Source organism: Rhineura floridana, chromosome 5, assembly GCF_030035675.1.
Source record: "Rhineura floridana isolate rRhiFlo1 chromosome 5, rRhiFlo1.hap2, whole genome shotgun sequence".
NCBI lineage: Eukaryota > Metazoa > Chordata > Lepidosauria > Squamata > Rhineuridae > Rhineura > Rhineura floridana.
The window spans coordinates 185,336,638-185,363,080 of record NC_084484.1 but is presented as its reverse complement, the minus strand read 5'-3'; the positions used below and the strand labels follow the sequence as shown (position 1 = coordinate 185,363,080).

Here is a 26,443-nt window from a genome sequence, read left to right as displayed (position 1 = left end):
TGGTATTCAGAGACAAAGTGCCTCTCACAATGGAGGCAGAACATAGCCATCGTGGCTCATAGTAGTTGTATCCCCCAGAAATTTGTCTAATCCTCTTTTGAAGCCAAGTTGGTGGCCATCACTGTCTCCTGTAGGAGTGACTTCCATAGTTCGACTGGGCTGTGCATGAAAAAGAACTTCCTTTTGTCTGTCCTGAATCTTCTGACATTCAGCTTCATTGGATGTCCATGGGTTTTAGTCTTGTAAGAAGGAGAGAAGTTCTCCCTACCTGCTTTTCCATGCATAATCTTATACATTTTTATCATGTCCCCTCTCAGTTGCCTTTTTTCTAAACTGAAAAGCCTCAAATGCTATAGCCTTTTCTGATAAGCAGATTGCTCCAACCGCTTGACCAACATGGTTATCCTTTTCCGATCCCTTTCCAACAATGCAAGATCTTTTTTGAGGTGAGGCAGCCAGGACTGTGTACAGTATTCCAAGGGAGGGCTAGGGATGGGTGAGAAATTCAATTCAGATTGCATTTCTAACAAATTCACACTTTCTGAAACAATATGAGGACTGAAATACAGCCATCCTTCCAAGTTCATACTTATTCAAATTTTGCATCACAGTTCACTAACCAAACAATGTTTACCAAAGGGCATATGTTAGGTGAAAGTGTGCATACAAATGAACACAGGAGTGAAAATAACATGCAAATATGCATTATATGACAAGAAACTGGTTGCAGAAATGTGTACATTGGTGAAAAATGCCTACAAAAATATATTTAGTAGGAGAAATTCTCACTAAACTGCTGGAGAATTTTCCTGAAGATTTAAAATAAACAACCCTGCAAATTGCTGCAGAAATGTGGAGAACTGAATTTAAGATTGGGAAAATGAGAAATGGAGAGAACCGAAAATGACTGATCTTTCCATCCTTTGCGAGGGCTCACCATAGATTCGAATAATGGTATTATGATCCTGGCAGTTTTCTTTTCAGTCCTATTACTAATGTTCCCTCATGTGGCATTTGTCCTTTTCACACCTGTCACACACTGGGTGGGCATTTTCATCAAGGTATCCACTATGATCCCAAAGTCTAGTTCCTAGTCAGTTGCCTCCAGTTCAGTTGCCATAAGCTCATACTGGAAATTGGGGGGTTTGCCCCGATATACATCATTTTACACTTGCTTACATTGAATGGCCTTTTCTATTTTACTTCCCATTCACCCAGTTTGGTGAAGAATCCTTTTGTGACTTTTCGCATTCCAATTTTGTTTTAAACACCTTGACCAATTTGCTGTCACCAGCAAAGAAAGAAACTTCACTGCTTGCCTCCAAACTCCAGGTGGTTTATGAACAAGTTTAAAAGTGCAGGTGCAAATGCTAATTCTTGGGGGAGGTGCTTTCTACATTCCTTCATTGGGAGAATGGTGCCTTCTACCAACTCCGGTTGGTGGCCCAGCTATGCCCCTATTATTTATTTATTTATTTAATTACTCTTTTAAACCGCCCTATAGCAACAAGCTCTCAGGGCGGTGTACAGCAAAATAAAACCACATTTAAAAACAAACAAGTGTGGATTAAAACATACAATATAAAACATATTTAAAAACAAAATTAAAATACGAATAAAATAAAAATACAGTTACAGTTAAGTTTAAAATAAAATTAAATTTAAGTTTAAAATGCCTGGGCGAAGAGGTAGGTTTTTACCTGGCGCTGAAAAGATAACAAAGAAGGCGCCAGGCGTATCTCATCTGGGAGGGCATTCCATAATTCGGGGGCCACCACTGAAAAGGCCCTAGATCTAATTGTTGTTCTCCGGGCCTCCCTATGGGTTGGGACCCGGAGAAGGGCCTATCTGGACAGGGATAACCTGACTTCAGTTGTCCATGCTCTGGTAACCTGCAAGTTAGATTACTGCAATGCACTTTACGTGGGGCTGCCTTTGAAGACAGTTTGGAAACTGCAGCTTGTGCAAAATGCAGTGGCCAGATTGATAACAGGGACCAGACAGTTGGAACATATAAAACCGATTCTGGCCCACTTGCATTGGCTGCCTGTATGTTTCCGAGCCCGATTCAAGGTGCTGGTTTTAACCAATAAAGCCTTACACGGCTTGGGACCACAATACCTGATGGAACGCCTCTCCTGACACGAACCCACCCGTACACTACGCTCCACATGAAATGTCCTCCTCCGGGTGCCTACTCTGAAGGAAGCTGGGAGTCTGGCAACAAGGGAGAGGGCCTTCTCAGTGGTGGCCCCCAAATTATGGAATGATCTTTTTGATTAGGTGTTCCTGGCGCCGAAAAGATAACAGTGTTGGCGCCAGGTTAAGACTGTTCTCTTCTCCCAGGCATTTTTAACAGCATTTAAATAGCACGTTTTTAACTTGCCTATCGGTTTTTATGGGTTGTAATTTGGTATGGTTTTAAATTTGTATACTTCTTTTTAATGTTTTTAACTGTAAATCGCCCAGAGAGCTTCAGCTATGAGGCGGTATATAAATGCAATAAATAAATAAACCCAGACTTTGTACAGATCATATAATGAAAAAGGCAAAGGAGTCAAAAAGTATTTATCAATACATTTATTTCCTTTTCAGGTTAATTTAATCCTGGTTATTTTTATTAACATTTTTTGAGGAGATATTTGAGGAGAAAGTGTGTGTGGCTTCTACCTCTTCTGGTTCTCTCTCTATCCTCCTTCTCCCTTCTCAAGAAACAGTAGACACTTAAGTAGTGCAATAGTACAATTGTTTAGCATTTCTTTTCAAGGTTCCTTAAAGAGTCTTGCCTTGGTTCAGAAGGGGTCCCTGCTGTCACAGCTGCTTCTCTGCTGGGAGAAACTGTGTGTGGCCTCCACCTCCCCTTACAGCCACCCCTTTCCTCCAAGTTTTCCACTATTTGGAGCATTGGTGCAGAAGGTTTCCATGCTGTCGCACTTGGCTATTTATTGATTGGTTTGTGGCCTCCACCACCCCTTACAGCCACCCCTATCCTCCAATTCTTCAGAAGATTTCTCATGATGTCATATATACAAAGTTTGCTCAGTCATTTCTCAACTGACAGCATTACCAAGGCTGTCATCTGAAACAGCGTTCCTCGAGAATATCTTCATCCTCTTCAGAGCTTCATCGTCTTCATCCTCTTCAGAGCTTCATCCTCTTCTGCTTCTGCTGTTGTCATAGGTATAGTCATGAGGATTCTGAGTAACGTTTGCTCCAATGCTGGCTCCAGATTGTTCTCCAAAAGAAGGTATAGGAGCATGGAAACATCCCTACATTTGTACAGTTCTGTTGTCTGGTATAGGAGGAAGAGCTTTGTCTTCAACCAATCTTTCTCCAGCAATAAATGCCTGCTGTGGAAATCTTTGGCTGTGTGTTGGAATCAAAGTCCCCTGTATCAGTGATGAACTTGAAAGATGACTGGTGAATACAAATTGTTCATTGGCAGGTGCGATGATGATATCACAGGTTTCCGATGCCACACAATTGCAGGATCACCTTTGATTTGTTTCAGGGAAGGTGAGATTCCAAAGGTAATTCAGCAAACAAGCTTCAAATGGACTCTCTCACAATCTCAGTGGAATCCCCAGACTCTGACAGAGATGTCTTCACTGCTGCAGAATCCATGGCTGTTCTTTGGAATCTATGGTAGAGGACATTGGTGTGAGACCTTATTCTATGGAACAGAGATAGCAAGTACAGGAAGAGACCACAGGGCAGAATGAAGGAGGCCGGAGTGCCTGGAAGCAAGATAAGCAACCCCAGGACAGGGGAGGAGGAGACCAGAAGAAGAGAGCCCACAGTAGGGGTAAAGGAAGCCATTGGGCCTCAAGGTAAGGGAAGAGACACACAGGTATGGGTGAAAGGAGGCAAGTGGGCCTGGAAGCAAGAGAAGAGACTTACCCGAAGGTGGGGATGAAGTAGGCTAGTAGGCCAGGAAGGAGATATGTGGGATGAATATATTGTCATTCCTGCAGTGCTTTCTTTGAAATGCTACTTACCGGTGCAGAGTCCCGTCACCTCTTTTGTTGCTGCCCAAGGACACCATTTTATGCTGGCTCCCATGGCACATTTCTCAAGAGATGACTCCTGGCACCTCATTTCTTTCTCCGCTTTGACCCCACACTCGTGGAGGTCATTTGCTTCCATGCCATTCCTTTAACCGCACACTGGGATGGGGATCTCTTCTTTTATTTCCTGGCCCACTGCCTTCTTTCACCTAAACTCTGTTGTATGTGTGTGTGTGGTTTGGTGCGCTGGCCCGGCGCCTCGTTCACTGCAACTCTGGGCATGGTATCTCTCCTCTTCCTTCAAGGCCTGCTGGCCCAACCGTAAGAGTCATGCCATCCCCTAAGAGACCTCAGGGAGTCAGGAAAGGAGGCCAGTGGAGTTGAAATTAAGAGACCAGGGGAAGAGGAGAGCAGCCAGCATGCATTAAAAGAATAGACCTCTAAGGAGGATTGGGGTAAAGGAGGCCAGAGGGCCAGGAAGTAAGAGAAGAGACCTCCCCAAGGTTAGGGTAAAGAAGGCCAGTGGGTCAGCAGGTAAGAGAAGAGAGAGCCCCGAGGTTGGGGTAAAGAAGGCCAGTGGGTCAGAAGGTAAGAGAAGAGACAGCCCCGAGGTTGGGGTAAAGGAGGCCAACGGGCCAGGAAGCAAGAGAAGAGACAGCCCCGAGGTTGGGGTAAAGAAGGCCAGTGGGTCAGAAGGTAAGAGAAGAGACAGCCCCGAGGTTGGGGTAAAGTAGGCCAGCGGGTCAGGAAGCAAGAGAAGAGAACCTCCAGGGGATCAGATAGAAGGAGCCCAAGAATTAAGAGAAGAGACCTCCTTGAGGGTGAGGGTAAAGGAAGCCCGTTGGCCAGGAAGTAAGAGAAGGGATGACTCTTAGGGTTGGGCTGAACATGGCCAGCAGGCCTCGGAGGAAGAGGAGATACCAAATATAACACCACCCCCAGAGTTGCAACGAAGGAGGCACCGGGCCAGGGCTTAAAAAAGAAACCACACACACACGCAAGAGAGTGAAGGTGAAGGAAGGCAGTGGGCCCGCAAATAAGAGATCCCCATCCCAGTGTGCGGTTTGAGGGAGCCAGCAGGCATGGAAGCAAATGACCTCCCCCTGGCCAGAGCTTGGAAAAGTTACTTTTTTGAACTACAACTCCCATCAGCCCCAGCCAGCTGATGGGAGTTGTAGTTCAAAAAAGTAACTTTTCCAAGCTCTGCCCTGGTCGATGGTCAGAAGGCTACTGGGTCAGGAGAAGAAAATCCATCCATTCCCTGAAAAGAGAGATCCATCCTCTTTCTGCAACAATCTCTTCTTCCTGAGCAGGTGATCCTTTCAAGCCTGCCTGCTCCTTCCTCCTCCATGCCGGATGGTCCTGAGTAATGGGCCAGGGAAGGATAGCACCTCACAGAAGAGACATCACTGGTGATGTAATAATTGCCATATTGCAGTTGGCAGTCGATGAGGTCGTTTGCCCCAGTTGGGAATGTTGACATTAATGCACAATGCATGACCTGTGTGTAAAGGCAAAGTTGAGAGAGAAGGCACTGCAGGGACTCTGACACGAAATGACCCCTCTGAAGCCCAGCCCTTCTATGTGCAGCTGAGACTCCTGTGGCTGTTCAACGTTTCTGCGGCAACCGCACAGGAGAACACAAAGTTCTGCTCTTTGAAGATTCCGTGTGTTATTGTGGTAACTGCACATTTCTCCCCTGGAAGTGTGCTACCTCGCAAGCCAGCCCAGATAGCACCAGATGTTTAGGTCCCCAGGTGACTGGGCATTGCCTCATCTGGTCAGATGGATAGTCTGTAGCTACATCTATTGCCCCCTCTCATGTTTACCATTCATTCATTCATTCATTCATACCCTGCCCTTCCTCCCAGTGGGAGCCCAGTTCCTATTACACAGAATATCGTATTTCCAAAGACAATAAAGATGAATAAATTACAGAAAATCATCATGATGGGGGTGGTAGTGCTGATGATGGAATTACAGATCTATAGGGATATAAGGTTGAAACACACCCACCTCTTAAAGTCTTCCAAAAACGAAAACTGGATCAATACAAATTCCAGAAAGCCTTCATTTGGAGTATAATTTGTGGGAGCTATTTTGCATCTCCACATTTATCTGAATTCCCCCTCCCTCCCGTGTGAGAAGTCCCCTCCTCAAATGTGTCAGAAAAAGATAATGTTTTGAGAAGTTTGTCCAAAGAGGTCAGTGGGCTACAAAAGAGAACCTAATGAGAGGTTTGAGGCCATCAGTAAGCCAGGAGGAGTGTCCCCTTTGAGCAGTTTGGGTCATTCTCAGCAAGATCCATACTTCTCCTCTGAGCAACATGTGGCTGTAAGGATACTGGCCATTCTCTCCCTTATAGCCCACCCCCTTAGCCTCACACCATCCACTTCCAACAGCAATGAAGGGCTACAAGAACACTGGGCTACATTGCAGGGTTGTTGTAACCCCCCTCTTTCTCAGCAGTTGAAGAGGGGAGCAGAAACCTGCCCACCAAGGATAGGAGGAGTGTGGAGGTCTCTGGGATCTTTTGCTGGAAACCCCAAAGAGCACAGAAAATGAGCGAGGTTCCACCTTCCACTGCCATGGGTTTAGCTATTTTTAATCAGACTTAGTGGCTGCAATTTCCCGGCTGCTTTTTGGTGCTTGACTGAAGATGGAAGGAGGCCTTACCACAACATGTAAAACCAGAAAGGGTTGGTTTGTTTATTAATTGAGTTTCAACCAATGAAGGGTTGAGCTGGAGTCTTGAAGTTGAGCTGAAGGTCTTAAGGAGAGTCATTGTGTATGCCCCACTCTGACCAAACTCAGACCTAAACGCTAAACATAGACGCCCCCCCGATGTGCAATGTGGGGCTAAGATCACTAGACTACACGGCAGGATTTATTTTATCTAACAAGACTTATATACCAGTTAATAAAAGAATAAGTGGTTTACTTAAAACTGTTTAATATATCTGAAAAGATACCTCAAAGATTGTCTCACTCTTTAGATCTCCAAATGATCATGTTTTCCAATGGTTTAATTGCTTTATCGCTTCTGCCCTGGCTCCTGTGGGAGGAAGGGCTGCCCCGCTTGGGAGCTTCTGGCTGGGTCATCTGCTTGGCCGCTGTGAAAACAGGGTGGGTCCCCTTTGGCCTGACCCAGCAACAGCCTGGCTCTTCTGAGGTGGGATATATATTTAATAAAGAAAGAAAGGAAGAAATATAATCAAAAGATTGATTTAAAAACAGAGACTAAAAGAGATATTAAAAATAACAGACATAACTAATTTGTTTTGTTATTTTCAAATTGATTTTTAAAGTGGTGTAACCTTTTGTTATGAATATTAATAATAATATTAATAATAATAATAACACCATTTTATCAGGAGGTCCGTTCTGCACAACATAGGAAGCAGACCTTTAGTGTGGTGGCACCGACCCTGTGGAATTCCCTCCCCTTAAATATTAGACAGGCGCTGTGATGACTGACGTGGGTCCTCCCCCCGCCCTTCACCGTCCCAGGAGCCAACTCCCCACCCTGGACAATTGATCCTGGCAAATATCCTTCCCTGCCAAGGCTGTGCACACTCACAACGGCCCTGCAGTGTATGTAGCTGCCACCACCTCTTATCTGGTTAATCACCCTGAGCCAAGGGGAAGCTCAGAGCCCCGTAACTTGCCTGGGATCCCTAGAGTCAAGAGACAAGCAGACACTCCTTGCTCTGGGGCCCTAAACAAACATCCCCATTTACACAGTAGTCCTGGTCAATGGTCAAGGTACTGGGTTAGAACCAACCCTCTCCCCCAATTCCCTGCTACACAACCATCTTAGATGCAGGTTTTCATGACATGTTCCCCTTTTTTTTAAAGACGACATTAGAGGTTCAACACCTCTTATTTCATCATTAGCTCTCAGCAGAGATGGCAGAAGAACCAGGCAAACAAACTTGACAACAAAGAAAAATCATTTACTTAATCCCTAAGCGTAACATGCTATTTCTGGCCCACTAAAAAAGGTAACTTCAACAAAAATTGAAAATCCTTACAAGAAAAAAAGGAAAAATCTCTTTACAGGACAAGTTGAATAAAAAGGTTCCTAAACCAGTGAGGTAAATGGGGATAAAAATGAATAAAAAGGAAAAGAATGGTGAAAAAGGACGCTTCGAAAAACCCAGGATCATTTTCCTGCATAGGTCATAAAATCATCAAAATCCACATCACAAGGATCCTAAAACCAAGTTAAAATCACAAAGGCCTGTTGACAACTATCAGACCATCGCACCTGTTTAGGCTTGCATTTTTTACATAAATCAGTCAAGGGAGTGGCAATGGTACTGAAGTGGGGGGCAAACCTCCTTTAGTATCCTGCAAGCTCCCAAAAAGACTGGACTTGCTTCTTTGTGTGAGGCACAGGCAACTTTTGATTGGCCTCAATCTTGGCTTCAAGGGGTTTCATGTTCCCCCTCCCCAAGCGGTGTCCCAAATAAATGACTTCCCCCAGTCGAAATTAACATTTTTGAGATTTGACAGTCAAACCAGAATTCTGCAGTCTTTGGAACACAGCTTGCAAGTGTTTAACATGAGATTCCCAATCCCTTTTTGTCTGGAGGTTTAACTTTCCCCCTTCCTCCCATGAGATTAACTTTAGGAATGACAGGAACATTAAACAAAACAGGTTTGCTATCAGAATTACTAGTAACTTCAGCATTAAATAACACATCAGCAATAGCATTAGAGTAGAATGCAGTTTTTGAGGAACACAAGGTCTGTTACATGCATCAGACTGGAAAAAATACAGTCCCAAAGTCACACCAGGAACAGGCTGCAAAGATTCCTGCAAAAGCCCCTCAGCAGAAGTCTTTCTTAGTAAAACAGGGACACAACCAGCTGACACGAGGGGCAAATTCTCATTCCCAGCACAATCCAGGAGTTGAACCACAGACAACCCCTGCCTTGTGCTATGATAAACAATCTTGCATTAGAAGCTAAAATGATGAAACTTTGGACACATAATGAGAAGACACGATTCATTAGAAAAGATAATAATGCGGGGGGAAACAGAAGGGAGTTGAAAAAGAGGAAGGCCAAACAAGAGATGGATTGATTCCATAAAGGAAGCCACAGACCTGAACTTACAAGATCTGAACAGGGTGGTTCATGACAGATGCTGCTGGAGGTCACTGATTCATAGGGTCGCCAGAAGCCGTAGTCGACTTGGAGGCACATAACAAACAACAACAAACATATATAATTTCCCTGATATACACATTTATGAACATAAGACCCTAATAAGAGCCCTGCAGCTGGATCACATCAAAGGGGGCACATCTAGTCCAGCCTCCTGTTCTCTCAGTGGCCAACCAGATGCCCATTATGGGAAGCCCGCAAGCAGGACCTGAGTGCAAGAGCAACTCTCCCCTCCTGCGGTTTCCAGCCACTGGTATTTGGAAACACTGCCTCCAGTCATGGCAGGACAGCATAGGCATTGTGGCTGGTAGCCACTGGTAGCCCTGTCCTCCATGAATTTGTCTGATCCTCTTTTAAAGCCATCCAGGTTGGTGGCCATCGCTGCCTCTTGTGGGAGGGAATTCCATAGTTTAACTATGCATTGTGTGACTGGGAAAAACAATTTCTCCTAACAGAATGCATTTTATGTTGTTTTTCACAAATACATGCAATTTTTTTGCAACTTTTACCCTAATATATACATTTTTGTATGCATTACATTGCAAAATTTAGAGTAGTGTGAATGTCCAAGGTTTGCTTTCAGTTTGCATAAAAAGTAGTAGGTTTGCCTTTAAATGTGAATTTAATTTAATTTCTCCCTTATCAATAAATGTGCATGAGAAGTTGTTGATTGAGTGGCCTCTGAACCAGGAACAAAGTGACTGCGAGGCCATCTTTCATGTTTGTTCTCTCACACAAATTTCCAAACTTCAAAAAAATCAATATAGCTTGTCCCTTTTCTCTACTTCTTTGTACAAAGGAGAGCTGAGTACAGTGACTTCTGTTGCTGCATATTCAAAAAAGTTCCTCCAGCTTTTTTTGCATTTTTCAACTTTGTTGCAAATGCATCCATGTTGTTTCCAGGCTGTTTTTCTGTGTAGGGACAGGTGAGTCTGTCACTTTCAGCTTCTCATTTCTCCAGTCTAGGAAGTTCAGTTTTCCACATTTCCACATTGGTTTGTAGGGTTTTTTCCTCATGATCTTTCATCAGCATTGTAGTGCACATTTCCCCTAACATACACATTTTTATATGCAATTGTGCCTAATATAACGCATTTTTGTATGCTATTGCATATTATTTTGCATTTTTTATGTATGCACATTGCCCCCTAATCTACACACATTTGTACATATTCTCGGTTAGAGAACTGCATCACAAAGTTTGGAGAAATGTAATTTTTGAAGGATAGGACACGCCTGTCTTTGCAAAGTGCAAATTTGGTTGGTTCACATTAAATTGTGAACTGAACTGAATCTCTCCTCCAACCCATTATTTCTCTGGACCATTTTCCTGGTTCTTCTTTGCCCTCACTGTCCTCTCCCTCACTTGCCAGCACTGATGTTGAATCCTATTGGCTGTGGTGAACAGGGCCGGCCCTAGCAGATGGCCAGGTCAGGCATTGACTGAGGGCCCCGGAGATCACAGGGGCCCCTTACCAGCCTGAGCCCAACCCTGCCACACCAGCACATCTCCTCCTTTTGCTGCTGCCCCTCCTTCTTTGCCCTCAGGCCTGAGAGCCAGCTCAGCCGCTCCCCATCTGTGCATGCCTAGCCGCAGCTCTTGGCTGCACTTGCTGGGCTTCAGAAGTTGCCAGCAGACAGCAGGCCTCGGGGTGGAGGGGGAGGCTTCTGCCTGCACTCCTTGGGAGAAGGGAGAGGCATAGCTGCTGCTGCCACCTCCGCCACCACCGCCACTGCCTGGCAAAGTGGGTCTCATGAGGCAAAGGGGGCAGGTGCTCACTTGTGCCGCACTGGGCAGCGGCAGGGTGTCTCTTCCCTCTCCTGGAGTGTGCAGGTGGGGGCCTTCCTCCTTCGGACCCCCACGTTCCCACCTTGGGGGTGGGGGGTGCCATCTGCCAGCAACACCTCCCTCCAGTGGTAGCTGCCCCGGCCTAGGAGGGGTGTGCAGGGAAAGGGGCCCCTAGAGGGTCTGTGTGCTCAAGGGCCCCAGAAACCTGGAGCTGGCTGTGGTGGTGGCCCATGCAGTTATCACATCAGACACAGAGTCATGACATCATCTACAAAGCCACAGAAGAGGCCGTAGTCTGCTGGATTTAGCAGTCCCTTTGGGGGCAGAGGACGGAGAAGAGAGAAGAGAAGGGGAACTACACAGACAAGAATGAGTGGTCAGGAAACCAAATACAAATCACTATCAAACAATGCACATAATGTAATGAACAGAGTAATATTTGGGGGGGAGCGGGGAGTCATTTGTTCACTTGCATGGAACGGGCTCCTTTTGAAACAAATCTCCAGCTCCCAAACTCTGGCAGAATCCCGAGATATGCTATAAAACACCTTCTTTGCCCCACGCGCATGTCACGTTGCTGCGCCAACTCCGTGGTCAGCTGGACTGGCGATGTTTGATTTCCTTAGCAGCTGTGGCTCGCGTGGACCAGGGCGAGGATGAAGAAGCCAAAGAGACAGAAGGCCTGAACGACACGTGTCCGCCTCTGCTTGTGTCAGAATGTCAGTGGAGCAGCTGCTGGGAGATGGGTTTGGTGTCTGATCGCCAGGGGGCACTGGCTGGAGTGCTGCCTCACCATCAGCGCCCCCCAATATTTTATGTAATCAGCTGCTCCTGAGAAGAGGGCAGAATCACCTCCACTTTAGGCACCCAGGAATCCGCCTGATGCCAAAGCTGACGTTGGTCCATCTAGTTCAGTATTGCCTGCACCAGGGGTAGTCAACACAGTGCCCTCTGGGTGTTGTTGGGCTCCAATTCCCATCATCCTTGGACGTGTGCCATGCTTGCTGGGGCTGATGGGAGTTGTAGTTCAATAACATCTGGAGAGCAGCGTGTTGGCTGTCTCTGGCCTACACTGACGGGCAGCAGCTCCCCAGGGTTTCAAGTGGGGGACATTCCCAGTCCTACCTGGAGATGCCACCTGGGGACTGAACCAGGGACCTTTGGCATGCAAAGCAAGGGCTCTGCCACTGAGCTGCAGCCATCTCAACAAGATCCTCACAATCTGCCTCTTCCCACGCAATGGGACGGCTATAGCCGCCATCTCTCCCTGTCCGCCCCTTCTCTTTCAAACAGGATTGTTAACACCTCCTCCTTTAATCTCCAGTAAAGCACCTTCTTTCATCCGCTTAGGAAAGAAGCCCTTTCTGGGGGACCGGGGGGAGGGAATAGGGCAAATATCACACAGCTGCCAGAACAGGAGCTTAATGTCAAATGTGTCAGATTTGCATGGATCTTTGGGCAAATGCCAGGGCAGTTTATGAAGTGGTCATGCCTTGGAGACTTGTTAAGCTAGCCCTCTCTCTGGGACTACCGAGTGCGGAGGAAAATCTGATCTCCTAATTGTATTTCTTCCCCTCATTTTATTTATTTATTATTTAATTAATTATTCCTTTATTGAATTTATATATATTTCCTCCAATAAGTTCAAGGTGGCATACATAGTCCTCCCCCTCCTCATTTAATCCCCACAACAACCCTGTGAGGTAGGCTGAGAAGCAGCGACTGGCCCAAGGTCACCCAGCAAGCTTCATGGCCAAATGGGGATTTGAACTGGGTCTTCCAGGTCCTAGTCCAATACTCTAACCACTACACCACCACTGGTGTAGTGCCCCGAGCCCCTCCATTTTACACCCCCCTGCTGCTTCCCCCTATTTCTCATAAGCCACCTGTCAGGAATGCTTTGATTTGGATTCCTGCATTGAGCAGGGCATTGGACTTGATGGCCTTACAGGCCCCTTCCAACTCTACTATTCTGTGATTCTATGATCAGGAGGAGGAGGAGGGAGGGACATTTCTGCTCACCTTGTGGCCGTATGATGCGGAGGCACAACCTACCAAGAGGTCACATACACTCCAAGGTAAACTGCCAACAGTTAAACAGTCATCTGTATTCAGTAGCCCTGTTCACCCCTTCAGTAGTCACATAGGCTCAATGCGCAGAACACAGCAGTAGGGTTGTGTCCGTTGACTTCCACCTGTTGATGTAAAAGTGCAGGCAACGGGTGTGATTCCCCACCCCATGCTGAACTCGAGTGGATCCAGAGACTTAAGGAGCAGCTTTCTCTCTGCCAGCCAGCCCATGCCCTGAGACTGTCAGGGAAAGACCTTCTTGCCGTTCTGCTGACCAGCAGAGCCTGTTTGGTGGTGACACGGGATAGGGTCTTGTCTGTAGTGGCTCCCCGCCTGCGGGGCTCCCTCCCTCTGGAGACACTGATGACTCCCACATTGCTGAGCATTCAGCAGCACTCAGACATTTGGAGGAAACTGATTGCTCAAGATCTTAGTGCCCTTATTAGCCATGACTGTATTTATATTGTGTATTGATTATGAAATTTTCACCATTGTTTTACTGTTGAAACTGTGTTTTTTTTTATTGGTGTGGCTCCAGTGAGTGTTTTGTAAACTATCCTGAGATCCTGATTGGATGAAGGGTGGTTTAAAAGTTGAACAAATAAGTGGGGTCTTGAAGGTATGAAAAGAGTTGCCCTGGAAGGGTGGAATTGTCAAGCTCCCCTCTGTGGTGAATCACTGTGCTGAAGAAATGTCTGGACTGACTCTGCCCAGCCAGGCCATTGGATCCCTCTGGGCAGGAAGGAGCATAATATTATTTATTTATTAAATTTATATCCCGCCCCATAGCCGAAGCTCTCTGGGCGGTTCACAACAGATAAACATCCAATATACAATTAAAACATATTTTAAACAAATTGAAAACTAAACCTAATCAAACACATAAGCAACTACAAAACTCAATACTAAATATTAAATGTTAAAAAAGTATTAAATTGATTAAAATATTAAGATGTTAAGAAGTTAAGATATCAAATATCAAAATGTTAAAATATTAAATATTAAAATGTTAAAATGCCTGAGAAAAGAGGAAGGTTTTTACCTGGCGCCGAAAAGATAACAATGTTGGCGCGAGGCGTACCTCATCAGGGAGAGAATTCCATAATTCGGGGGCCACCACTGAGAAAGCCCGTTTTCTCGTTGTCACCTTACGGGCTTCTCTCTGTGTAGGCCCCCATAGGAGGGCCTTTGATGTTGATCGCAGCGTACGGGTAGGTTCATATCGGGAGAGGCGTTCCATCAGGTATTGTGGTCCCAGGCTGTGTAAGGCTTTATAAGTTAAAACCAGCACCTTGAATCGAGCCCGGAAGCATATAGGCAGCCAGTGCAAGCGGGCCAGAATCGGTGTGATATGTTCGGACCTCCGAGTCCCTGTTAACAGTCTGGCCGCTGCATTTTGCACGAGCTGTAGCTTCCGAACCGTCTTCAAAGGCAGCCCCACGTAGAGTGCATTGCAGTAGTCCAATTTAGAGGTTACCAGTGCATGGACAACTGAACCAAGGTTTTCCCTGTCCAGATAGGGGCGTAGTTGGGCCACCAACCGAAGTTGATAGAAAGCACTCCTTGCCACCGAGGCTACTTGTGCCTCTAGTGACAGGGATGGTTCTAAAAGAACTCCCAAACTACGGACCTGCTCCTTCAGGGGGAGTGCAACCCCATCCAGGACAGGTTGAACATCCACCATCTGGTCAAGGGAACCACCTACTAACAGCATCTCAGTCTTGTCTGGATTGAGCCTCAATTTATTCGCTCTCATCCAGTCCATTACCGCAGTCAGGTAACGGTTCAGCACCTTGACAGCCTCACCTGAAAAAGATGAACAGGAGAAGTAGAGCTGCGTGTCATCAGCATACTGGTGGCAACACACTCCAAAACTCCTGATGACGGCACCCAGCGGCTTCATGTAGATGTTAAAAAGCATGGGGGATAGTACTGACCCCTGTGGGACTCTATATTGGAGGGCCCAGGGTGCTGAGCAAAACTCCCCAAGCACTACCTTCTGGAGACGACCCGCCAAGTAGGAGCAGAACCACTGCCAAGCAGTACCTCCAACTCCCAGATCAGCGAGTCTCTCCAGAAGAATACCATGGTCGATGGTATCGAAAGCCGCTGAGAGATCAAGGAGAATCAACAGAGTTACACTCCCCCTGTCTTTCTCCCGACAAAGGTCATCATACAGGGCGACCAAGGCAGTCTCCATGCCAAAACCGGGCCTGAAACCCGATTGAAATGGATCTAGATAATCGGTCTCATCCAAGAGCGTCTGGAGCTGGTAGGCAACCACTCTTTCTAGGACCTTGCCCAAGAATGGAACATTCGCTACCGGCCTGTAATTGTTAAGATTTTCTGGGTCCAGGGAAGATTTCTTCAAAAGTGGTCTCACCACTGCCGCCTTCAGGCAGCCAGGGACCACTCCCTCTTGCAATGAGGCATTAATCACTTCCCTGGCCCAGCCGGCAGTTCCAACCCTGCTAGCTTTTATCAGCCAAGAGGGGCAAGGGTCCAATGTAGAAGTGGTTGCACGCACCTGTCCAAGCACCTTGTCGACGTCCTCAAGCTGTACCAATTGAAACTCATCCAACAAATCATGACCAGACTGTGCTCCGGATACCTCATTTAATTCCACTGCTATAACATTGGAGTCCAAGTCCTGACGGATACAAGAGATTTTATCCTGGAAGTGCCTAGCAAATTCATTACAACTGGCTTCAGATGAATCAATCATGTCCTTAGGGCCAGAATGTAACAGCCCTCGGACAACTTTAAAAAGCTCCGCCAGCCGGCAAATAGAAGATTGTATGGTGGCAACAAAGTATTTTTTTTTGCTGCGCGCACAGCTCCTAAATACAGCTTGGAGGCACTTACCAGTGCGAAATTGCATCAATCAGGAGTTCATCTCCATCTGCACTCAAGCCGTCTCCTGTACTGTTTCATCGCTCTCAGCTCTGGGGTGTACCATGCAGCTGTATGAGCTCTACTCAGGAGAGGGCGCTCAGGAGCGATCATGTCAGCTGCCCGGGTCATTTCAGTATTCAACAATTCGACCAGGGTTTCGACAGGAGCGCCAGCCTTATCAGCTGGAAAACTCCCCAGAGCCTTTTGAAAACCATCCAGATTCATTAGTCCCTGGGGGCGGACCATCTTAATAGGTCCTCCACCCCTGCAGAGGGGAGAAGCCGCTGTGAGTCTAAACTTCAACAAGCGGTGATCTGTCCATGACAAAGGGGCTGATGTAAGACTCCCTACCTTCAGATCACCTTCGCCCTGTCCAGTTGCAAAAATCAGGTCTAGAGTATGCCCTGCCACATGCGTTGGGCCGATAGCGTATTGGGACAGCCCCATGGTTGTCATGGAAACCATGAAGTCCTGAGCCGCCCCAGATAAGGCGGCCTCGGCATGGATGTTGACATCCCCCAGCACTAAAAGTCTAGGGGATCTCAACAATACATCCGAGACCACCTCCGTCAGCTCAGTTAGGGAGTCTGTTGGGCAGCGGGGTGGACGGTACACCAACAGAATCCCCAATCTGTCCCCCTGACCCAACACAAGGTGCAAACATTCCAGACCAGTAGCTAAATGGACAGGGAGCTTGGAGAGAGAGATGAAACTCCTATAGACCACAGCAACCCCCCCTCCCCGGCCCTCAGATCTACCCTGATGCTGAACCAAATACCCAGGTGGGCATAGCTGGGAGAGACTAACCCCACCCTGCTCACCCACCCAGGTCTCGGTTATACATGCCAAATCGGCCGTCTCATCCACAATTAAATCGTGGATGAGAGAGATCTTATTGTGAACCGATCTGGCATTTAAGAGCAGCATCCGGAGATCTGAGAGCTGGCTGATAGGGCAACCAGCAAACCTGTGGGTGCGTGGAGGACCGGAACACGGCACAGCTATTAACTGTCTGGGCCGCGTTCCCCTCGCCTGGCAAGTCCTCCGCACAACGTCATATCTCCCTCTACCCATCACTACATTAGTTGGGCCCCCCGGAAATCTCCCCAATCGACTTTGGCTTCTCTCTCCCAGGCACATCTTGCAAGCCCACACACACGCACACAGTCAAACCATGCACTCCCCCACACACACCCACACAAGGCAAAAACTACGACAGGGTCACTCCTTCTCTAGTGCAGCTTCGTAGTTGGAAAATATATCAAGCCGTCTTCCTCAAAGACAAGCAGCGCCACCACCAGCTGCCTCCTACTCCATTGAGAATAGTGTAACCGTCGTCCTCGCCCACCAGGCAGGGCGAAAGAAATCATAAATGGGCTTCCTGTTCTCTTGAAGCCCTGCTTGAATGACAAGGGATTCCTGAGCTTTCATTCTGTGCCACCTCTGTCAGAAGTGGGGTGCCTGTGAATGCCAGTTGCTGGGAATCAGAAGTGCAGAAAGTGCTCTTGCGCTCAAGTCCCGCTTGTAGGATTCCCATGGGCATCTGGCTGGCCACCGTGAGAACAAGATGCTGGACTAGGTGGACCCCTTTTGGCCCGTTCCAGCAGCCAGGCTCTTGTGAACGAAGCTGAATGGTGGAAGATTCAGGGAAGACAAGAGAAAGTCCCTCTTCACACAGTGCATCATTAAACTGTGGAATTCGCTCCCACATGGGCAGCGATGGCCACCAACTTGGGCTCTACAAGGTTTGTTTATTGTTTTATGCTGTTATTTGTATTATTTTAAATTGTGTTTTAGTATTTTAACTGCCTGTTTCATGGTTTTAAGGTTGCGTATAGTTTAATTGTATCTTAATTGTATATTTTGGTATGTTTTTAACTACATGTAGTTCTATTTGTAAGCCGCCCTGAGTTCCAGTTTGGAAAAAGGGCGGGGTAAAAATAAAGTTTCATTCATTCATTCATTCAACTTGGATGGCTTTGAAAGAGGATTAGGCAAATTCATGGAGGAGAAGGCTATCGATGGCCAATGGCCAATGATGGCTATGCTGTCCCTCCATAGTCAGAGGCACCATGCTTCTGAATACCAGTTGTTGGAAGCACAAGTTGGGTGACATGCTATTTTGCTCTGGTCCTGCTTTCAGGCTTCCCATGGGCATCTGGTTGGCCAACGTGAGAACAGGATACTTCACCTAGATGGGCCCTCGGTCTGACCAAACAGCCAGGCTCTTCTTAAGTGTTTATGTTGTAACTGCTATCTAATGCTCTCCCCAAGAAGGCACACCCAGTGCCTTCTCTATCCATCTTTAGGCGTCAGGCAAAGACCTTCCTTGGCACTCAGGCCTTTGGCTTTTGATATGTGCTGTCTTAATTATTCCTGTTTGTTTGAATTTTAAGTTTTTATTTTGTGTGTTTCAAAACCTGTTTTATATTGTATGTTTTAAATCTGTTTTATATTGTACATTTTAAAATCTGTTGTAAGTCACCTAGAGACCGTTGGGTACGAGGTGACTAACAGATGATAGTGATGGTGATAGATTATTATCATTGTTATTATGAAGTGGAAGGGGAATAAAATAATGTGGCTGCTGGCTTTGGCGGTGTTGGTAGTGTGTTTAATGTAATATGCAACAGACACGGCAGGTCTTGCTTCTTTGGAGACTGGCATCCTCAGGCCACAGCCTGGGCAAGGGATGGGATCCATTAGCTGGTATTGCTTCAAAGCATTTCATCAACCTAACAGGCAGTATTGATTCAAGTTTGTTCTTCGTCTGCTATCCACTGTTTTTACCAGTCCAATTTTTCCCTTCTCCAAAAATATTGATATTAATATTGGTATTTTGAAAGGAAATATCAATACATGAAAGAAAATACCAATATTTTGAAGGAAATGTCAATGTTTTGAAAGGAAATATTGATAAAGGAAAGCAGTTTCCCTGCTTCCTCCTCCTCCGCTGCTGTGACTAAAGACGGTCAGTTTTCACATTAGCAAGCAAGCAGAGACTGGCTGTTTTCCTTTTGGAAAGGAAAAGAGGAAAGTAGCTTTCAGTGCCCCCCCCCTTTCCTCCTAGAGTCAACATGGGTGAGACTTGGCTTTTTCCCTCCCACTTAGAGTTTGGATTATTCAAGTGATGGAGGGTAGCAGACAGAGAGAGAGAGAGATGTAATACTGTGCTGTGCAAAAAGCAGTAAAAGAACAATATATTCAAGGGAATATTCATGGGGGGGGGAGCGGTGTCAGGGGAAAGCCCCTGAAGTTCAGAGCAAACAGGATCACTCTGCAAAGATGGAGAATATGCAGGCCATTGAAAAATCTGGTGCCACATCTGAATTCAGCTGAATTCCCACTCATCCTTACCCAGGGCTTGTTCTTGTGGCGGTGGGAGATAGTTGGTTGGCTGGCGTGGGAGAGCTTTTTTCTCCAGGTGAAAAGAATCGAATCAAATAAGATGAGAAAAAGAGGGAGATCAGGGAACAGCCAGCCAGCCAAGGAAGCAGCAACAGCAGCCCATCCAGCTAAGCCACCCTGGAGGAGATGCAATTGTGAAGCTCGTTACTGGCAGAGATGCTGGGAAATAATTAGCAGCCAAATAACATTAAGCCGTCCTGGGAGGTGGTAAGATGTTGGCCAACTGGGGGGCAGCACACAGGAAACGCTGGATTCATTCCTGAAGGCTGAGTGGAAGGTGGCAGGGCGCTGCTCTGGCATGTCCGTTGTCTGCCACAGCCTGCTGCTTCCCCTGGCTGTAATTAGGAGCTAATGGCCTGTCTTCTCCTGGGCGACTTTGCTGACACATTTAATAAGCTCAAGTGAATGTCTGAATTGGAGTTAACTGAAGCCGGAAGCAATGCTTCATTTTGGGAACTGCAGCCAGCTCATTTGACGAGGTCCTGAGCTTCAGGGTCTACCAGTGAAACTCTTGGCTTAGGGAAGGGTGCAAAATCCTAATGTGCTGGGGTTCCGCAGTGGTGCATGTCCGATCCCCAAGCCTGCGAAAAGGTTCTGGCCCGCAGACATTAGTTCCAGGTGTTCATAAGCCAGCTGCAGTTTCTCCTTTGAGAGAGAGAGAAACGGAGAGAGAGAGCCCATCTGCACATGTACTGAGGCACTGTTGTTAATTATTTATACACATGCTCTTCTGGCAACAAGAGCTGAGACCTAATCTCATTATTGCAGCTAGAGTTGGAATTGGCACATAAATAGAAAAGGTCAAGAAAGAATACAGATTGGCAGAGGTCAATCGGGAATACCAAGTGCTTGCACTGTTTACACATTTGGTAAGGTTAGGGCAGAAAGGAGGCTGTTAGAAACATTTAGCTTAAAATAGCATTTATTTGTGCAAAGTTAGAGTAAATTGTGCAGCGAAAATGCTGACATTCTGAAACGTTGTGAATGGGTATATTTATGCTTCTTGATAAACTTACATGGTTAAACATGATTGAGTGTTTAATATCTGCTTTGTATTCTGCATGTGCATGGGCCCCAAGACTTGTCTTGTATCTGTATCTGCATTTGCATCTGTTTCTGGGTTGCTCTGTGCCCTCTCCACTTGACTCTCTAATTTGGTGTAGTGGTTAAGGTGTTGGACTATGACCTGGGAGACCAGGGTTCGAATCCCCACATAGCCATGAAGCTCACTGGGTGACCTTGGGCCAGTCACTGCCTCTCAGACTCATGAAAACTCTATTCATAGGGTCACCATAAGTCGGAATCAACTTGAAGGCAGTACATTTTTTACTATACTGCATAAAGAAAGTTCTGTGTTTTCCCATTCACTACTATTTTTAGATTCACTATGGGGAATCTAAATATAGCTCCAACCTTTTCCCCTTTTGGCCAAAGCAGATGAAATGTATAGGTACAGGCTCTCTCCAAGGTGCATTAAACTTTCCAAATTACAGAAAATTAAGTCCAGGGGCTTTTTGTGGGGGAATTAAAAAGGATTCACTTTCATCCATAATCCCTTTGTGATGGCCTTTGAGGTATCTTTCAACTCTGTGGTTCTATTCTATAATGCTAATTTTTATTTCATGGGAAGCAATTAATAAATGAAATCCATACATAAAACATGTCTAAGCAATTAACAATAAAAACATCAACAAGAAATACTGTACATATATAACAACAATTTCAAATCCAATTCAGATACAGATTGGGATAAAAATATCAGCTTGAAATGCTTGTTGGAAAAGGAAGGTTTTCAACAGGCACCAAAAAGGCAGTAGAGGCAGTACCTCTCCGAGATTTTGTAGTGGGAGGGAGTTCCAAAGGATAGGTACCACCACACTAAGGGCCTAGTTCCAACATCATGCAGCACATACCTCTTCTTGAGATGGTATCTGCAGAAGGTCGTCTCTTGCTGAGCGTAGTGATCTGCTGGGTGTATAAGGGGTGAGATTATCTTTTAGGTATCCTGGTCCCAAGTTGTATAGGGCTTTGTACACTAAAACCAGCACCCTGAACTTAGCCTGGTAGCTGATGGGCAGCCCATCCAATTCCTTCAGCAGCAGTATAGCATGGCAGGGATGTTCCGCCCCAGTGATTTTAAAAGAAATGGATTTATTTTTATTTATTTAGCAAAATTTATATTCTGCTTGATTTTAAAACAAAAATGCTAAGCGGTTTACAAAAGAATAAAATTGCCGATGAAAATTAAAAACAAGCAATTAAAAATATTTTTAAGCAATTAAAATAGCAACAGACATTTTAAAACAGATATGTATAAAATGAATTAATGCTAACATGCTTGTAGCTGATGCTTGAGTCCCACAGCAGCCAGGAATGCTAAGTCCACTGTCTTCTCCTTATACCTCAGGAAAGAGTGTATGTTTACTTGCTGGATGGAGCAGCCCTTCTGACATGCAACGACCCACCACATGAGTTACCGCAGGAAGGGAGACTCGGGTAAGTCTCATCAGCTCTGTCCACCTGTGAGTGTGTGTTTTGTGAATGTCATATTATTGTTGTTGTTGTCGTTGTTGTCGTTGTTAATGTCATTGTTATATTTATATCCTGCCCTTCCTCCTAGCAGGAGCCCAGGGCGGCAAACAAAAGCACCAAAAACATTAAAACATCGTAAAAACAAACTTTAAAACACATTTAAACAAAACATCTTCAAAAACGTTACTTAAAAAAAGCTTTCAAAACATCTAAGATTAAAAACACTTATGATAGCTAATTCCTTCTCTGACCAGGAAAGCAGGAGTAGGCAAGGTATCATTCATGAGGATTGCCTGTGATCGTTCTGTTTTTGTTTTTAAAAGAAAACATACGTCACAATCACAACATATTTGTCAAACCATTTATATGTTTATTCTTTGCAATGAAAAAATGGAACCATTAAAACATGCAAAACAGTTGTGTGGATTAGCATGGAGCAGGTGTCTCAGTGATGTCACAGGTGCTAGCCAATTGATGTCCTTCACAGCTGGAGTTCGCAGCAAACCTGCAGGACCTGATTTTTTATTTTTTGTTAGCTTGCCCCTGGCAAAGAAAAAGTAGATAATCCTTGAATGGGATGGTGCTTTCTACACCTGGTGCTCCTCTATAAAACTATTACATCTCTCTTTGTCCAAATGTTATTGTTTAAAAATAAAAAAATAAAAATAAAAGAGGTTTTGTGCTGCTGTTGGAAAGAAGAAAGGATGCAAAGAGATGGGGTGAATGGCACATATTGATTCAAAAACCCTGCCATATCTGTGGCTGCTGATGTATAGCTTGCAAATCAACTTGCTGATGTTAACAAACCAATTATGGGAAAAGGCAGTGGCAACGTCCCCATTGCCATTGGAGACCCTATGGCGTGTCTGGTTCAGGCAGCAATTATCTGTGCAGGGTTTTTCATACCCTTTTGGCATTCTGCATGGGGGTGAAAGCAAGAGTCTGAGCATATTACACTGTCTAAATGCCATTGATCCCTGGCTAATGATATGATCTCCATTCCGTTCGCTCCATGCCTCCTAAGCACTCCAGCCCCGGCCTGTAGTGGCTGCAAATCGGAATGTTGTCAAGAGGAAGCTGAAGCAATTTAATATAATGTACCCTCGAGAGCCAGACAATGGAGAGTGTGTCAAAATCTAGGGAGACCGTACTGTGCCTGATTACTGTGGCTTCAAGTCAGAAATGGCCTCACCCTAGTGTGAGGGGAGTGGAACCTTCTAGGTAGCAGATCTGGAGCACCACTAAGAGTAGCAGACTGCACCTGAAATAAAAACACTCTCTCTTCCCCTGTTTACCACTAGCTCATGTTTCCTCCTCTTGTTTTCTCTCCTGTGTTGAGCTGTAAATTGTAAGGCCTTCGGGGCAGGATTCCAACCTCTTGTAAAGAGTACAATGCACATTGATGGCGCAATAATAATGAATAATAATCCTCAACAAAAATGCCCTTCCTCAAAATTGGGGAGGAACTCTTCAAAGAGTTCATGGGGGTCACACACAGGGGTGTAGTTGTCCAGGGTCTTGGGGGTGTTAGACCCTTTTTTTTTTTTGGAACAGGGTCCCTATGTCTCCAGCATCCTATGAGCCAACCAGCATGAAAGGAGAGTGCAAGCCGCTGAGAAGAGTCTTCTAACATGCTTTCCTGCTGACTGGAGCCAGTCATAGTGACAGGAGGTGAGTCAGCCACTGACAAGACTCTTCTCAGTAACTAACACTCTCGCCTTTCATGCTTACTGGCTCCTGGGGATGTCTGTTATTGTGGGAGAAGGCATTAACAAGGATTGCATGCTCAAGCCAGCAGCAAAAAAGCAGGGAGGGGCATGGCTGTGACTGACATGAAGGGACCCTGCACTTCTGAATTTGCCACTGCACTACTAGTCACACAGTGGGGTATTTTTTCCTCCCCCCCCCCCGGTGCGTAATTGCACTGTGGAGGTCCTCTTAGGCTAGGGAGAGGGAACCTATGTCTTGGGGTGTTAAGGAGGCAGCAATTTCCAGCCTTTCCTGGATTCATCGCAATCAGTGCTGTTTGCATTCCTCTGCAGTTCAGCTTCCACTACAGCCTACATTATTTGTCTCACTATCTGCTGTGGCCCAAACTGACTAATTCATTACATAATTGGCTTCAGTGCATTTTGGTGGAAGGGAAATGTTAAAAACAATGCAGTAAATAATGTAATTATTTGCGTAATGTTTATGGGCCAAAAACAGAAAAGAGGAAATACTACTCATATGTGCTTGTGTGATTTCCGTTCCTGACCTCTAACAAGAATTGCGTGCATTTCCGCTCCCATTTCTGTTTCCGATTCTGCATCCTCCCTTTCTGCGTCCCTCTAGGAGTTGTTGGGCTCCAACTCCAGCCAGTCCCAGCAGCGAGCCATCATGGCCAGTAGCCAGGGATGATGGGAGCTGTAGTCCAGAGCTTGGCAAAGTTACTTTTTTGAACTACAACTCCCATCAGCCCAATGCAGTGGCCATGCTGGCTGGGGCTGGTGGGAGTTGTAGTTCAAAAGAGTAACTTTTCCAAGCTCTGGGACTCCAGACATATCTGGAGAGGCCCACCAGATCCCCTCCCCGTCTTAGAGGCTGCCACAGGAAATGGGAAGCAGAAGTCACCACGAGCAGCTCCTTGGCATGTCGTGGCCACTAAAATAAAGTGACAGAAACCTCTTTGCTACCTCCTCAGTGCCCTCAGTGGAGGCTGGTGGCTCCATGTCAGTGGCACAGTGTCATCCGCTCCAGGTTTTAGTACAAACTTTTGAGGAGCTGTCCAGGGTTCCATTAGAAATTTAGCCCAAATTGACCTTTGTGATGCTCACCATACATTTAAAGCACATTTAAGGCACATGGCGCCTGGCACCAGCACTGTTATCTTTTCAGTGCCAAGTCAAGACTTTCCTCTTCTCCCAGGCATTTTAGCATGTGTTTTTAGTTGTTTTTTAAAAATGTGTGTTTTAAATTTGTATATTTGTTTTTAATGTTGTAAACCGCCCAGAGAGCTTCAGCCATGGGGCGGTATACAAATGTAATAAATAAATGGCTCCCACCAAAGAATCCTGGGAGCTGTAGTTTGCACAATAAGGGGCAAACAACATGAGCCTTGAATGTATGATGTGGATGTGGCCAAAGATGCCCTGCTGCATCCTGGACCCATAATCTTGCCATTTCTGCCCCCACCCACCTCTCTTTTGCTCTCTCTATAAAATAATTTATCTAAGTTATGATTTACTTAACCGTGGTATGTTCTCTGCCTCTGAACTGGGTCCCATCTGGCCCTATGAAGTGTACTCACTTCAGTGATCTCCCCCATATATAAAAAAGCACTCTCTCTGTTTAGATGCTAGATATGAGGTTTTATTGCCCTTTGCAGAAGCTTGCAAAGAACAAAACAGGCCAAGAGTCTACATCCATAGTCACACAATGTCCTTTGTCAGGAGCTGGCAGAGAGCAGTCTTCTTTGGCTACCCTGGGACCAAGAGGCGAGATGAATTTCTGCTAGGATGCCTCGCTCAGTTGCGTTGGGGGGAACTGAAAGAAGAAATATGGCACTTTCAATTTTGTAGAGAAGGCTTAGAGAAGCCTTTCCCAACCTGGTGCCCTCCAGATGCTTTGGACAACTCCCATCAGCCCTAGAGTCCTCTGGCCATGGTGGATGGGGCTGATGGGAGTTGTAGTCTAAAACATCTCGGGGTGGGGCATCCGGCTGGCGGAGGCTGGCTTTGACCTTTATTAATTGGGGCTGTGCCAGGTGTTCTCTGGTTTTGAGAGCTGCTTCAAAAACAGCATATTTAATTCAGCTAGACGAATTACTATTTTTTATATTTAAAAAATGCTCATTTCCCCCAGACATTTATATTGTTTCATTGCTATTCGGTGACTCCTTCTTCCTCTGGCGGCTACTTCGTCCCTTTGCTATTTTTGCTCTCACTGTCCCCTGCCGCATTTTCCTACATTGCCCTTTAATCCTTCGGCAACTCCTCTGGTGCTGTTTAGGCCCATAAGACGATCACATTGAATATAAAGTTGGAACATCGACAGAAGTTGCGTGGGTTGCTGTAGCCAATAAGATTCAAAGGCAGTGAGGGCAAGTGAAGCAGAGGACAGTGAGGGCAAAGAAGATGCAGGGCAATGACACAAAGAGCTAAAGGAAGGGCCCTCGTAGCTCAGTGTTGGAACATCTGCTTTGGGTGCAGTAGATCCAGATTGCATCTCTGGCGTGCCCAGGTAGAGCTGGGAATGTCCTCTGCCTGAGACCTTGGAGAGCTGCTGCCAGTCAGTGTAGGCAATACTGAGCTAGATGGGCACATGGTCTGACTCTGTATAAGGCAGCTCCTATGTTCCTGTTTAGAAGGGCTGTGGCTGGAGATACAGCATCTGCCTTGCGTGCAAACGATCCTAGGTTCAATTTCCAGCATCTACCAGGCAGGGCTGGGAATGTCCCCTGTTCTGAAACCCTGAAGAGCCGCTGCCAATCGGTGTAGACAATACTGAACCTGATGGACTAAAGGTCTGACTCAGTATAAGGCAGCTACAGCCCCGAAACGACCTGAATGTGCTTGCAGGAGAAGCA

The 26,443-nt window shown here is 46.0% G+C and overlaps 1 protein-coding gene across 2 annotated transcripts in view; it reads left to right on the top strand.

Moving 5' to 3' along the window:
- PDE2A (phosphodiesterase 2A) overlaps positions 1–26,443 on the top strand; it is a 340,214-nt gene that overhangs the window by 198,786 nt on the left and 114,985 nt on the right. For both annotated transcript variants that reach the window (XM_061629143.1, XM_061629145.1), the window contains exon 3: positions 21,752–21,840. In XM_061629143.1, coding sequence (XP_061485127.1) covers positions 21,752–21,840 — 89 coding nt within the window. The remainder of the gene's footprint in view (positions 1–21,751; positions 21,841–26,443) is intronic.